Source organism: Malaclemys terrapin, chromosome 6, assembly GCF_027887155.1.
Source record: "Malaclemys terrapin pileata isolate rMalTer1 chromosome 6, rMalTer1.hap1, whole genome shotgun sequence".
NCBI classification, from domain to species: Eukaryota; Metazoa; Chordata; order Testudines; family Emydidae; genus Malaclemys; species Malaclemys terrapin.
Genome location: NC_071510.1, coordinates 104,473,819 through 104,489,925, shown reverse-complemented (window position 1 = coordinate 104,489,925; position 16,107 = coordinate 104,473,819). Strand labels below are relative to the sequence as shown.

Sequence of the window (16,107 nt, the reverse complement as noted above, 5' to 3'; positions counted from 1 at the left end):
AGCCTTTAACACAATTGTTTAAATATTAGATAAAATAAATATTTATTAGTATTAAATAATGCAAACCTTCTGTAATTTCACAGACACAATCCTCCTAAACTAATTGTTTTCTCTTTTCTAAACAAAAATCCCAGATAAGAGGTTTTTGGAAATTGAGTATCAGGCAACTATGCAAGAGCAGTGCTTGGAATACATTTTACTAAATAGCAGTCACTGTTAAGTGTTCCCAAGACAATCAGTAGCACATCCTGAAAAAACAAACAGCATTATTTTTCCAGCCATTTGAGTACAAGAAGTTAGACTCAAATGGGGTAAACTAACAAGTTACAAAAACAGCTGTTAGATATTTCTCAGAAGGGATATACAGCACTGAATTCTAATACTTAGCACTTTTGTAGTGCTTTGCATCTTCAAAGTACTGTGCAAATGTTAATTATAGGAAAAAAAATGGGTGCTCAAAGGGAGAATATATTTCCCAAAGTGGAGGGTGACAAGAGGAATGGCACTATTATAGCAGAGATAATAGGAGGAGGAGGAAATTTAAATATTTAGGAATGACTGAATTTTATATATTAATTAGCTATTACAGAACTGACATTGAAGGCTACAGATGTCATGAAGAGGATGCCTGGAAATTACATCAACATCATTCAGACAACAGATTTCTGTAGCCACAAATAATCAATTCTGGAATTATAAATGGCTCCATGGCTTCAAATTGCCTAAATTAGAAATCATGAGGAATGCACAGGGATCAACTTCACTATAATCTTCAAAACAAGTGACTTCCAAGGACTATCATCCTTAGACATCAATGTGAATTCCATGTTTTATAGACATTAGTTCTCCAGTACCTGTTAAATACATAACAAATGAACACAGATGAGGTAAAGATGCTGTGACTGCCACATAAAACCAGTATGGCAAGGGAGCAGTTTTTCCAAATGGACAGATCCAGAGGCCATGACGAATTCCATCACGGACATGGTGAGAAGTCCAGGATATACACAACATCCAGGGAAGAAAGCACCATGAGTCCTTAAGCCTGAAAAGGTGCATAATAAACTTTAATGTCACAGCCACAACAGGAATCACAGTAGAACAATGAAGAAGTGGTCTTTGCGGAAGAGTCAGAGCAGCCTGTGGAAAGGAAAAATACAGTTGGCGACCAACACCATCATGACAAGGTAAAAATGCTTCTCGGATGTTTACAGATGAAATATAAAGTGAACAGAAACCATTTGTTTCCCATAGAAGTGCAAATAAAAACTGTTTTTCCTATTATCTTTATTCATTTCTCCCTCTCAAGAATGAGTAAAAGGTTTTCTTAGATACTTTTAGGTACTTCAGGAGTGCCCACTTCTAATAGAGAAGAAAATACATTATCATGCTACTGCTGAAGTTAATGGTAAAGTGACCACTGACTTCAAGTGTACTATTAGATCCTACAGATTTATGTTGAAGAAAGAAATTAACAATATGACATCTGACCGGTGTCAGAGGATGTTATTCTTTATTCCTTTCTTCATTAGTGGAGGTACTTTTCATTACTCAAACCTTGAGGTGAAAAGTCTCAATATAGTTCCTCTATACTTCAGCTAATGAAAGAATTGTTCTTGTCACAATCCTTTCATAAGCATACTGTTTTTCATTAACTATTGTAATACTGGGTGTTGAATTTTCATAATATATAATGACTGTCAGAGTTGGAATTTGAAAAAAAAACAAATACTCTTTTACTAGACTACAAACTAACAGCAAGGAAATTTAAAAATAAATAAAGTATAATCATTCCAAAAGTAGGTTCAAGCAGAGTACTGTAGTTGTAAACAGGAATGATAGTACAAGCTAGAGTATTGTACATGCAAATATTATCCTTTCTGCATTGACATATAATATTGGTGAAAAGAACAGGAGTACTTGTGGCACCTTAGAGACTAACATATGCTCAAATAAATCTGTTAGTCTCTAAGGTGCCACAAGTACTCCTGTTCTTTTTGCAGATACAGACTAACACGGCTGCTACTCTGAAACCTGTCACTATTAGTGAAGTTTGCCATTTACTGGAAATAGTTAAGAAAAGACTTATTTTCAGAATATTCCTGTTTGAGGAAAAAAAAGCTCAGGATAGCAAATAGATTCTTTAAAAAAAAAAAAACTAGGTTTTTAAAACAATTAGTATTTAGTGATTCACATATACAAAGCAGATTTTAAAAAGTAAGTGGATGTACAGATGACAAGTGTTCATTAAAGTAAGATCTAAAATAAATTCTATTTAAACCGTTTGACTAGATTTCAGGTTGTCCACGTCCCAGTTTCAAATAATGAGTTAAGTGTCCTCTGACAATTTTGTGGTTTTACAATATTTTTCTATTTAAAAATCAAAAGTGTTCTGTCTTTTCTGTGATATGAAAGTCCCACACAAACAAACAGGGAAACTGACATCCAAAGAGTACAGTCAAATGCACAAAGTACACAAACTGAAAGAATTGAGAATTTCCCTCTCTAATCTTTCATTTATAGCAGGCCTGCACAACTCGTAAAGCGGTGAGGGCCATATTACTCCAAAGAAAACAACTGAGGGCCGAAACCCCCCAAGCGCCGCCAACCCCCCTCCAGCGCCACCCAACCCCCCCGAAACACAACCCCCCCCCCAGCACCGCCCACCCCATGGAAACAACCTCCCCAGCGCCGCCGAACCCCCCCCTCCCCGTGCGCCATCTGCTCCACGGAATTAAACCCTCTTCCCCAGCGCCGCCCCACCGAAACAGCAGTATTGAACCTCGGTAATATGTTATAGCGGCCCCTAAGGTAGTATAATTAAGGTAAAAGAAAAATGTATTTTTGCTAGAAGTAGAATAAGATCTCCCCCCCACACACACACTTTGTAATCAATTGCCCTGTTGAATGAATGAGGTGTGAATGAGGAAGGCGTGGAAGGTAGGCACCTCTGGACAGCTGCAACGCTTGGAGAGGGCAGGGCCAGCTCTAGGATTTTGCCGCCCCAAGCAAAAAAATTTTTGGCCGCCTCCCCTTTCTTATTCATGCTCCCGGCCCCACCCCAACTCCACCCCTTCCCCAAATCCCCAGCACCGCCTCCTCCCCTGGCGTGCCACATTTCTCACCCCCATTGCTTCCTATGGGCCCCCCGTGACGTCCCGCCCTATCTCACCTCCACTCCGCCTGCTCCCCAGGGTATGCCGCCGCTCTGCTTCTCCCCCGTCCCTCTCAGGCGAGGGAGAGCGGAGAAGCGGAGCAGCAGCGCGTTCAGGGGAGGAAGCGGAGCAGAGGTGAGCTAGGGTGGGGGGGCGCAGGAAGTAATGGGGGGGTTAGAGGAACCGCTCCCCACTCCAGCTCACCTCCACTCTACCACCACCGCCTCCCCCGAGCGCCCGCCGCTCGGCTTCTCCTCCCTCCCAGCCTTGCTGCGCGAAATAGCGGTTTCGCACGTGGCAAGCCTGGGAGGGAGGGGGGAGAAGCGGAGCGGTGGCTGCGCGCTCAGGGGAGCAGGTGGAGGCGGAGCGTAGGCGAGCTGGGGCAGCGAGGGCACTTTTTTCCCATGCCCCGGAGTCGGCATCTATGATGGCCGGCGCCAGAATGCCACCCCTAGAAATGTGCCGCCCCAAGCACCTGCTTGTTTTGCTGGTGCCTGGAGCCAGCCCTGGGAGAGGGGATAGAAGCAAGACCAGATCAGTAGAACAGGTCAGCAACCGACTCACCACTCGCCTCCTCAGCTCCCTTGCCCTGGCTCGCCTGCTCACCCCCCGCCACTGCCCGCCCACTCGCCTCCTCAGCCCTCCACCCTCCTGGATCGCCTACTCATTTCCTGCCACTGCCCGCTCACCTACTCAGCCCCCCTCCCTCACCCGCCGCTTGTCTACTCACCCCCCCCTACGCCCGCGGGCCGCACAGTGAGCCTATCTACTCAACCCCCGCGGGCCGCACAATGAGCCCACGCGGGCCGCATGTGGCCCCCGGGCCGCATGTTGTGCAGGCTTGATTTATAGCAATTGTAGGTGTATCTTGCAACAATAGGAGGTACAACATTTTCAAGCACAAGTGAGATTTTAAAATCTGTTACAAATAATAGTACCTTTTACACAAAACGTTCCTTACAAATTTAATTTAGAAAATTCCATTTTCCCAAGTTGAAACATTTTTATATTGTTCTTTACTTTCTATTAGATTTAACTAATGTGTTACATAGAACACTCAAATTTGGTTCTCTCCAACAAGGCTGGCACAAAAACTTTGTTCTGACAGAAACAGCTCTGCAAAAAGATCACTATCTATTATACATACACATTCCTTAATATTGGTGTCATATTTCCTCCTTATTAATCCAAAGAAAATCAACCTAGTGTCAAAACCTTCTTGAGTACCTCCTAATGGTAGTTGGCTACGAACATCAAATTGTTGATTAGAAGTGAGATTTTTCAAAGGCTGGTCTCCATTTTTCCACCATATTTGCAAGCACAAATAATTGCAACATACAAGTGACTTTAAATGTTGCCGACAAATAGCTGTGGTCCTAAAATTACGCCTGTAATTATTTACCACCACCACCTCCTCCTTCTGTGGGTGCAAAACAGAGCCCTCGCTAAGCTTAATTTTCAATCTGTCAATGCCTAATCTTATTTAAACTAAATAACAGTTGGACATTCTATCATCTGGCTGCTTTTACCACTTATTCTAAAAGAAAAAAAAAGAACAAAGTATATGAATCTACACACAGAAGTGTAACTTGGCTAACAAAGCGAGTGATATACAAATGTTAGGAGCTATATGCCTAGAGTCTCTAGAACTTAAATATCTACATCTAATACTACACATTTTTTAAAAGACAGAAAAAAATGCCACGTAGGGCTTTTATACTTAAAATTGCAGTGAGATGTAAATGAATTTTTACACAAACTATAGCTTTTTATATATGTTTTAAAAATATTTTGTAACCAATTAAATACATCAAGGCACTGAGACATCGGACTGCAAAGTTTAGGCTCCAAGAGCTGATATAGAGTTTAGAAGTAGGTGAAAATGCAAAAATAGTTAAGAAAATAAAGTGAACTTTGATCTACTTTGCTTACCTGTAGCGAAAGGGAGCGAGCTAGAAAAAAATGATCCACATCAATGACAGAAGAGAGGAAACCAGCTAAAATGACTTCACTAAAGTCACTCTTCTTCCTGAGCCCAATCACTATCACCCAGGACCATATTCCCACCACACCATGCACTGCATTATCAGAGAGAGCTCGGACCCAGTCGTGTTGCTGAATGAAAGAGAACTGCAGCAGTCGGTCTGCTATGAAGCAGAATATTCCCAATCCTAAACTGGAAATAACTGAAGCTGTGCTGAAAGTTTGGAGAAGAGCATGAGCCTTTTCAGTCTCAGATGCCATAGCAAGTAACTTGTCACTGTACACAAGATGCCATCAGGATACACGCAGCCCATTGTCCTTTTAATCTTCAGTCATTCTGTAAATTATCAAAGAGAAAAGTCTTAATGAAGAAGTGTGTCAGCTAGCATTAAATACTTGTCAAACCCAACTATATCTGCAGCTGTAATAAAACATATCCTAATAGAAAATTCATTGCACAAAATCTAAGATTCTCCAGAAATATTAAATATAATTAACTTAATTCATTGACCCAAACAGTATGGCTCTGAATCAAAATTTTTGTGCTGTTTTAATGAGAATAAACACTTAATCATGCTTTGATTCTTATCTTTTGACATTTCCAATTTCATAAAACAAAATCTGAGAGGATTTTCCTGCAATAGTCAGGATAGATAGCATCATGAAGCCAATATAGTTCAGTCAAAGAGAACTGAGGAGAACTTTACTCCTTTCAGAGGAAATCTAAATATGCTGCTCTAATTAGCACTCAGCAGCAACCTCTACTGCTGTTTCCAGCACATTCCCTCAATCTATCAAGTCACCTTTGCAGTTCTTGAGAATGCTGGGCTAACCCAAGTAATTCTACTTTTCACGTTGAACTATGGGATCAAAAATTCGTAAAAGGGAAATCATATTATTAGTGACAATTGCTTTCTATCATTTAGAAAAAATCTTTATCAAATCATTTACACTTTGAAGTTGTTGCAAAGCTTTTTGCTGCAAGGGTACTGCACCTTGGGAACAACTAAATCTCCTTAATGACTCATTAAAACAACATCTCAAAACCACATACAATAATTAGATCCTGTTATCACAAGGATGGAATATAACATTAAACAAATACTAATATGGAGAACGCCCCTTACCTTGTGTAGCTGGTGAAATTTGTTCTATTCCCTAGCTCTGTAAGTGTTATATGCAAAACTGAAAAACTGCCTCTCAGAACACAATCTCTGTTCTAAACATCTGATAGTTATGCTCCTGCGTTATTTCAAAAATCTGTGGGAACAGATTAGTTTCAATGCATTTTAAATAGACAATATGCTCTCTTTACATGATGGTTGCTATCTCCTTATAATGCAGTAAAGCTTTGATAAGCACAAAGTCCTTTCTTTTACATTACTTTTTGGTAAATAATTTTTTTTAATTGAATAAGAATTTATTTTCACACTCATGTTAAGTGGTGCCCTTAAAAATGATTTTTTGAAAGACATTGTTATGAAATTTTTCATGATTGTAAAAAAGTTCTTTATTATAAACTGTACAAAATTTTAAACTGAAATAAATTTTCTTAAATATTTCTTCCATCCTAAGCACATGCAGGTGTATTGAAGGGTTGTACAAAAGTGCTTCATATGTTGAACTTTTTTCTTTTATAATGAATGTCAGCTGTCCATTGAAGCATTCATTTGAAAAAGAAAAAAGAATGAATACATGAACTTTGCATAGAGATGACAAAAAATAGGTCAAATTTAGAGCCTGTTAACCGACTGTACCCCTTCAGAGTAATCATATAACATGAACCATTTTTTGCAGCATTAGTCTTTGTACTTTTCTTAAGATTATTCATAATTTAAAATATCACATTTTGAAGAATTAAATTCCAGGTTTTTTTTTCCAGTTTAAGAAACAAGTGACCCCAGCATCTCACAAACCTCTTCCTAGCCAACCAAGTAGCAGCACTTATTAAAGAAGTGGTTGGTGCAGCGCGCGCGGGGGGGGGGCCCGAGAAGGAGAGCTGGAAAACTGGAGAAATATAGTTAAAAAGAAGATCACTTCTACTTGATTTCCATGTCAGATTGGATGTTGTCTCAGCTCACAATATACCCTGCACAGGATTTCTGTTTGGGAAAAGCTCATTAAGAGACATTAAGAGTTCTTTGTACATACATACATATGAATGCATGCACAGTTGGAGTAAGTTGACATATCTCTATTTACTTCATTGCAGTTGTATCAGCTTACTTCAATAGCAAATTTGGCGTACAGTCCACAGATTATAGCATCTGCACCTTCTTGCTGAACTCTAATCATTTTGGAATATTCACACTTCCTACTTTTGTCTACAGAGGTAAGGAAATACATAAACAGTCCAACCCCAGTCAGCAACGACTGTTCGTCCTGTCTTTGCACAAATCAAACTAAATTCTTTTTGCGGATACAGACTAACACGGCTGTTACTCTGAAAAAAAATCAAACTAAGTAATAGTAAGCACCCACATAGCACAGAAGCTTTACAAATGTCTTACAAAATATATATCAGCACAGGACAGAAAATCAAAATATGGAAGAAACCCAACATCCCCATTCACCAAATCTTTACCTGATAATATTTGTTTAGGAACTTATGACCAAATGAGAAATGACATCAACTAGACCACAGATGACCTATGAAAGAGACTCTGGAGATCAACAAAACTATCTTTAACAATCAGCTACAAAAAATGTTAAAGCAGCACTCAGGAAAACAGATAACTTGCTACAGAGGAAACCCTCCCATTTAAAACACAGGTGCCCATTTGACACCTTATTATATTCTATTCATAACATCCAGAACTGTAAGCCAGTGTGTCACCCCTCCACCTCAGCAGGTGAGAGTTTTGCTGGAGATTAGACCGTGGGGTAGCTGACTGTCTACCTCATGAGCAAACTCCAAGACTCTGCCAGTTGAAACCTTGCCTTATAGGTGATAATCAACAGAGAGTCCTGTGGCATCCAACGAAGTGGGCATTCACCCACTAAAGCTTATGCGCCAATACATCTGTTAGTCTTAAAGGTGCCACAGGACTCTCTGTTGCTTTTTACAGATCCAGACTAACACGGCTACCCCTCTGATAGGTGATAATCAGTGAACACCAGTTCCTGAGAGACATCTCTCTGCAGTGTCCAGTCCCTCTCACTGTGACACACAAAGAAATTATTAAATTCACTCACTCCAAAGAGACAGTGTACACTCTAGTCTGTTGGTTAGCTGAAGACTCACACTTCACTTTAATACACAGCAATGAGACCGTTTTGTAATAAAAGTAGAATAAATTTATTAATGAAGAACAGAATTTCAGTAATACTAACCAAGAGCAAAAGAGACAGGTCTGGTTACAAACAACTAGAACCTCTTTATGCTTCTTCTTATATTTTCTAGAGTTCATTATCTCTGTCTCAAGAGCCAGGAAGACTTCCTAGGGGTGCAGACTTGGCCCCTGGTGATCTCAGTAAGCTCCTTCCTCCATTTCTTGTTAACTTGATTGCTTTGTTTACCTTATATGTGTAACCCTTCTGACAGGTGGAGCCAGCAGCAACCAGGGACGGGTTCAATATCTAGGGGTTCCTCTTCAACAATACAACACAGAACCGGCTCAAGCCCCCACCCAGTTACCTGGGAAAATTACACACCACCCCATGGCGCCTCTGAGAGACAATACTTCCCCACTCACAAGCACAGAGTCTGAGTGTAGAAAAGAAACCTTTAATGAAAGGAAGGAAGTTATCTGACATTAATTAGGGAAAATGCCACAAGCAGGATTCATAATCATAAAACTGTGAGCAGGACACCCACCCCAGAGTGAGTGGGGCAGTGCCTTCCATCTCATGTTCTTGAGTTCTACAACCAAAAGTTCCTTTTCTGTGCCCTTCTCTGCTCCTTCACCATACCCCACTCACAGTGGTTGTCCTTGATCAGTAAAGATCCTGGGCTCAGAGGTGCATCTGTGTGAATTCACATCCCACCCGGGGAAGAAGGCACCTTGCTTGCTCCACCATCTGAACACTTGCTCTGGCTGGCCGCCTTGCCAGCCACAGTTCCTCTCCACCGGCTGTCCCACCAGCCGTGGTTCCTCTCCACTGGCCGCCTCGCCAGCGGCTCATTCAGCTCACTGCCTCACCAGCAGTTTGTTCACCAGCCAACTGTCAGTCACCTTCTTCTGACTCTTGATTCTCTGCTGTGACCTCTGCTCATCAGTCTCTTAGTGATTTTCAGCTCTTTGCGGGCTGGGCAGAAACACTGCCCCACCAGAGGTGATTTAAGCACTTTGACATAATAAAGGCTCCTAATGAAACCTACTTAGCTCTATCTTTGAACAGTGGGGAGGAACAGACTGGGGACCCTTAGGAAGAATTCACACCTCCTAGCTGGGACACCTATCCCCATCCCTCTTACTTTCACAGGGGTCTGGCATTCAAGCCCCTGGCTTACAAATTCCTTTCAGCTGAGGGTGACCCCTCAATCGGGACAAGCTCAGCACAGTTCTGCTCCCTTTTAAGCATACAACGAAGAAAACATTAATAACATTTCACTACCCCTGCATGCCATACTAAAGTGATTTGTAACCCAATACCAGCCAAAGCTGATCACTTGGAGCTACACAACTCCTGTCTGCTAGATACCTATGCAGAGTAGGTGTGTTCATGTAAATACAGTTTGCTCCTGAAGTCTCTCCCCCTCCCGAAGTAGCTGTCAGGGGAGAGTTCATTCAGACCCTGCTTACATATGTAAATGTACTTTCATTGTCCTCTGCCTGTAATCAAGCCAGATAGAATCCATATTCCTTTGTCTAGGGCAGGATGGGTTTATGCACTGCCTTCCACATGCATAACTCTTTGTACTCAACATGTACATACATCACACAATCATTTTTGGAACCAGCATGTTACCTGTTTACATAGGATACCTCACATGATACCTTTTAAGTACATAGTACGATACATATGTTGCGTGTAGTGAGTGTGTCAAGTCTGATATGCATTACAATATAGTGGGCCACCTGCCTGTGGGCATTTAGGGGCTCTTCAGGTTACACACCTTCACCATCATACTAAGGAACTATAAATCAAGGCTCCAACAAAAAACAAACAAACAAACAAACAAAAAAAATCAGACTTAATTTTATTTTTTTCCTGCAAAAGACACTAATTCTGATACATAAGAATCAAACCTAACCACAAAAACACCTAGCAATTCAGAATGGTAAAGTTTGAAAGAACACATCTAACCCTTTACTTTTAAGGAACTAAATACCAAAATCATAGACCAGGGAAAAACACCACCTTAAATTTCACATCTACTAGGAAATTCCATTAAAGACTACCCACTCCACCCCCATAGCAAAAAAAGCAAAGAAAACCTCCAGAAACTGAAAACTTGCTGTCCATAACATATTAACTGATATTCTAAACCATACCACTATGAAAATGCAACTTAACCTAACCCTCCACTGACAATCAACAGAGATGTAGTCACAAACTAATTATCCTAATACAAAGAACTAAAGATGCTCTCATCCAAGCAACAACATAGGCAGCTGTATTGGCAGCATCAATATTAGTAAACAATTCTGTAGAAGCCTCACATCTTTACACTACGCATACTTAACATATATATAAAAACATAAGACAAGGAAAGAAACTAAACTTTATTTAAAAAGTATTGAGTCAATACAGAACCTCAGATTTAAACTACTACTGGATTTTAACTACTACAAAATGGAATTAGTGTGAAAGCATTTGATATAATTAAAATAAACCTAACAATCCAACTGAGAGATAAAAAACATGCAAAAAGAAGTCTTCACGCATGAATGATGAGTAAGGCAGGGATGCAGCCTTGGACTTACCCTATTCAACATGAGTGACCTAGCTGCTCTATTAAAACTGCCTGCTCTTGCAGGACCACCACCGAACAAGACAAAAATGACTGCTGTCTCCAGATGACGTTGTAGACTTTCTTTGCTACAGAACCCGCACAGGACATATCACTGCTCTAATTATTAGATAATAATTATCAAATGAAATCTGGGCCTCCCTTCCAAGCGGTTATTGCAAACACAGCAAAGGGAATAAAAGCCTAGTTGAAATCCTATTACTGAAGATATACAAACAAGTATTAGGTGTACAAAGGTATTATCCCAAAAGTGGTTGAGAACATGCAGCTATAGGCTCCCAAAATATAGATCAGAATTAAGATTATGCTAATGTACCAAAAAGGACACTTCTGGTAACATGTCAATGAAAGCAACATACACTCTATCCATCACAGCATTAGAGTACCAGAAAACTCCATTTCACATAGTGGGAATATCAAGTTGGGGTAGGGAGGTGATATTACCTCTGAATATGGTACTGAAGAGATCACTACTGGAATACTGCCTCCAGTTCTGGTGTCCACACTTTAAAAAAGGATACTGAAAAACTGGAGAGGTTTCAGAGAAGAGCTACAATAACGATTAGAGGGCTTGCAAAATACATTACTTAATTAGCTCAATCTAGTTATTGTGTGAAAAGAAGATTTAAACCAGATCTACAATTAAAAATTTGGTCTAGATGCAGTTATACCAGCAAAGAAGTGTTTTTGCCAGTTTAGCTTATTTCATTCAGGAAACTGGTATAAGATATACCCGCACTCTTCTGCTGGTATTAACTGTTTCTGCACTAGCAGGGTTTGCGAGCTATAGTGGCAAAACTCTGCCAGTGTAGTAGAGCTGCCTCGATCCCAGTCTATAAGTACGTCATGTAATGGCAGACAGCTGAAAGGTGACAAGTTCTTAAAGTGCTTATATACCAATGCTAGAAATCTAAATAATAAGATGGGTGAACTAGAGTGCCTCATATTAAATGAGGATATTGATATAATAGGCATCACAGAAACTTGGTGGAATGAGGATAATCAATGGGACCCAGTAATACCAGGGTACAAAATATATCAGAAGGACGGACCAGGTCATGTTGGTGGGGGGAGTCGCACTATATATATGAAAGAAAGCATACAATCAAATGAAGTACAAATCTTAAATGAACCAAACTGTACCATAGAATCTCTATGGATAGTAATTCCAGGCTTTAATAATAAGAATATAGCAGTAGGGATATATTACCGACCACCCAACCAGGATGGTGATAGTGACTGGGAAATGCACAAGGAGATTAGAGAGGCTATTAAAATAAAAAACTCTATAATAATGTCAAGTATCAGAGGGGTAGCTATCTTAGTCTGGATCTGTAAAAGCAGCAAAGAGTCCTGTGGCACCTTATAGACTAACAGATGTATTGGAGCATGGAGTAGATGGTCGGATGCATGTAGTGGAACTTCCCAGAGGCAGGTATAAATATGCAAGCAAGAGTGAGTCAGGCTAGAGAGAACAAGGTTAGTTCAGTCAGGAGGGATGAGGCCCTCTTCTAACAGTTGAGGTGTGAACACCAAGGGAGGAGAAACTGCTTTTGTAGTTGGCTAGCCATAGGCATTGTTGGCATATGATGGCGTATATTACATAGGTGGACGTGCAGGTGAATGAACCGGTGATGGTGTGGCTGATCTGGTTAGGTCCTGTGATGGTGTCGCTGGTGTAGATATGTGGGCAGAGTTGGCATCGAGGTTTGTTACATGGATTGGTTCCTGAGTTAGACTTACTATGGTGCGGTGAATATAGCTGGACCGCTTGGTAATAGTGTAGTGATTAAGCCCAACACTGTAGCATTTAATTTCAAAAAGGGGGACTACACAAAAATGAGGAAGTTAGTTAAACAGAAACTAAAAGGTACAGCGCAAAAAGTGAAATCTCTACAAGCTGCATGGAAACTTTTTAAAGACTCCATAATAGAAGCTCAACATAAATGTATACCCCAAATTAAAAAACATAATAAGAGAACCAAAAAAGCGCCATGGTGGCTGAACAACAAAGTTAAAGAAGCAGTGAGAGGCAAAAAAGCATCCTAGTGAGGAAAATAGAAAGGAGCATAAACTCTGACAAATGAAGTGTAAAAATATAATTAGGAAGGCCAAAAAAGAATTTGAAAAACAGCTAACCAAAAACTCAACAAAAGTAATAGCAAAAAAAAAAAAAAGAAAAAAAGAAAGTATTTTAAGTACATCAGAAGCAGGAAACCTGCTAAACAATCAGGCCACTGGACGATTGAGGTGCTAAAGGAGCACTCAAGGACGATAAGGCCAATGAGGAGAAACTAAATGAATTCTTTGCATCGGTCTTCATGGCTGAGAATGAGAGAGAAATTCCCAAACCTGAGCCATTCTTTTTAGGTGACAAATCTGAGGAACTGTCCCAGATTGAGGTGTCATCAGAGGTGGTTTTGGAACAAATTGATAAACTAAATAGTAATAAGTCACCAGGACCAGATGGTATTCACCCTAGAGTTCTGAAGGAACTCAAATGTGAAATTGCAGAACTACTAACTGTAGTCTGTAACCTATCATTTAAATCAGCTTCTGTACCAAATGACTGGAGGATTACTAATATGACTCCAATTACAGGCCAGTAACCCTGACTTCAGTACCGGGCAAAGTGGTTGAAACTATAGTAAAGAATAAAATTGTCAGACATATAGATGAACACAATTTGTTGGGCAACTGTTTTCTCCCTCCATGGTCCAGCAACAGTGTCTGCTCTTGAGCTTCTTGCTCCCCAATAGTCACTTCTCTTGGGCAGAGACACACACATCTCTTTGCCTCCTAATCAGGTTATTTCCAGGCTTCACAATTTACTGCCTATACTGTGAATTTCCCAGCAAAGTCAGACTGACAAAGCAGGCCTGCTCTGATTTTCTCCTCAGAGGCTACAAATAGCATAATTGCCACAGTTGTAAGTTACCACACAGCCCTCTCTAACCAAGTACATTTATTCCTAAAGTAAAAGCACTACAGAAAAAAATATTAAAGACGACAGAAGATCCTACATGTGATACATGCTAATAACATTACCAGAGATCGCCTCAACTCCAACAAAAATTCAGTCTTTTGTGGATCAAATTGTTAGATGCCTCTCTCCCCCCATTGTATGGGGAGCCTAGGTGCCTAACTCAGCTTTATGGATCACAGTGCTGTTCCTATGATTTTCTAAAAAAAGAACAGGAGTACTTGTGGCACCTTAGAGACTAACAAATTTATTAGAGCATAAGCTTTCGTATGCATCCGAAGAAGTGGGCTGTAGTCCACGAAAGCTTATGTTCTAATAAATTTGTTAGTCTCTACGGTGCCACAAGTACTCCCGTTCTTTTTGCGGATACAGACTAACACGGTTGCTACTTTGAAACCTATGATTTTCTAGGCAACTAAAGTCAGGTAGCAGAGCCATTGCAAACAGGGGATAGCTGGGCTGGGCATACGGGGAAGAATTTATCAGCCTGACAGAGAGGGTGACCTGATGTCCCGATTTTATAGGGACAGTCCCGATATTTGGGGCTTCTTCTTATATAGAGGCCTATTACCCCCCACCACCTGTCCCGATTGTTCACACTTGCTATCTGGTCACCCCACTGACAGAGGCAGTTCTGAAGAGCGGTCAGTAAACCTACTACTACCTGGCTCCACAGAGCAGAGCTAAAGCCCAGTTGTCCCGGGGGCCGCTAGTCTCTGGTGATGACAAAGCAGCAGCTCGGCACTTGTTCTGCCCCAAACCCCTGGCTAGGCGGGCTCGGTTCTCGGCTGCTCCGAGCAAAGCCTGAGCACGCAGTGAAGCGAGCCCAGCTTCTGGTGCCAAGGGAAGGGGCGTGTGTGAATCCCAGCGAGGGCGGGTGACACTGGAGCCCAAGGCAGCACAGGACTCTGCAGTGCTGAGTCCCTCAGGACACGCAGCCAAGAGCGTCTGGGGAGAGAAGCGCCAGCTCCCTCCGCTGCCCCAGCCCGGAGTGACACCGGAGCCTCGGCCCAGCCTAGCCTGGACTGACACCAGGGCCCCAGCCCAGCCCCCCTCTCCCCCTCCTAACACCCCGCCCGAACTGACCCCAGCCCGGCTCACGCCGGGGCCCCGCGCAGACCTTTCTCGTCCCAGCCGCTCCTGCTGCCGCCTCTTTCCCAAGCCGGCGGCCCCAGCGCGCACGCTCCTGCTCCCTGCGGAGCCCGGCTCTGCCCACGGGGAGGCGCTGCCGCCGGCGGCCACAGGCAGGACCCGCAGATCACTCGAGCGACGCAGCGGGCGGCCCGCCGCTAAAAGGCGCAAAGCACTCTGGGATAGCGGCTGGCGGACAGACCTCCAGGAGCCGCCCCTCGCGGGGGCCCTGTCCGCGCTGTGGCTGCTCTCACCGCAGCGGGGGAGGGGCGGTGACTGTTGCCGCGGCCCGGGGAAAGCTGTGAGGAGCTGCCAAGGCAGACAGTGCTTCCGTCCCGCTGATGGCAGCGCCGGATCCCCCAGGCCCCGCCCGGCCAGCCCCGTTAGCTCTGGGCAAATGGTCATTTGATTATGCAGCGTTCCCTTGTAAAACGTTTCCCAGAAAATAAGCGCTGCTGGCCTGGCTAGGTCAGGGAATGTAATCCCAGCGCCAGCCCGCCCCCCCTGCACTACAGCCAGCAGTTAAAAGCCACATACTGCTACACTGTGCTCTGGCGGCAGCCACCTGGCTGGTAAGCAACAGCAGCTTGTGAAAATCAGCATCGTAGAACAATAGGGTTAGACAGGACTGTAAGGGTCATATGGTCTAATCCCAGCCACTGCCAAGGGTAGGATTTGTCCTGTCTAAACCATCCAAGACAGACAGCGGATCCCAGTCTCCTGAAAACCTCCAAGGAAGGAGAGTCCCTAACTTCCCGGGGCAGTTTGTTCCATTGTCCAACTGTACTTAAGAAAAATTTAACTGAGATGTAATCTAAATCTGCGATGCTGCAGTTTAAACCCATTGCCTCTTAGCCTGCACTCTGTAAGAGGAGTGAGCAACTTTTCTCCACCTTTTTTATGGCAGCCTTTTCAGTATTTAAAGACTGGTATCTTAT

At 42.3% G+C, this 16,107-nt stretch overlaps 1 protein-coding gene across 2 annotated transcripts; it reads right to left on the bottom strand.

Moving 5' to 3' along the window:
• Positions 1 to 460: 460 nt before the first annotated feature.
• Positions 461 to 15,215, bottom strand: TMEM267 (transmembrane protein 267). Of its 2 annotated transcripts, none has more exons than XM_054031994.1 (3): positions 15,159 to 15,215; positions 5,088 to 5,475; positions 461 to 1,140 (listed from the first exon to the last, which is right to left on the bottom strand). In XM_054031994.1, exons 2-3 carry the CDS (start codon positions 5,397 to 5,399, stop codon positions 805 to 807), a joined length of 648 nt encoding a protein of 215 aa, XP_053887969.1. In that variant the 5' UTR covers positions 5,400 to 5,475; positions 15,159 to 15,215; the 3' UTR covers positions 461 to 804. The 2 variants fall into 2 exon arrangements, with proteins under 2 accessions (XP_053887969.1, XP_053887970.1); XM_054031995.1 differs by lacking the exon at positions 15,159 to 15,215 and adding an exon at positions 14,700 to 14,867.
• Positions 15,216 to 16,107: the final 892 nt, after the last annotated feature.

Coding starts and splice junctions, on each gene's coding strand:
- TMEM267 (XM_054031994.1), bottom strand. CDS start 5,399: ATGGCATCTGAGACTGAAAAGGCTCATGCTCTTCTCCAAACTTTCAGC. Junction 1,141..5,087: donor CTCGCTCCCTTTCGCTACAG/GTAAGCAAAGTA, acceptor TCCTTTCCACAG/GCTGCTCTGACTCTTCCGCA.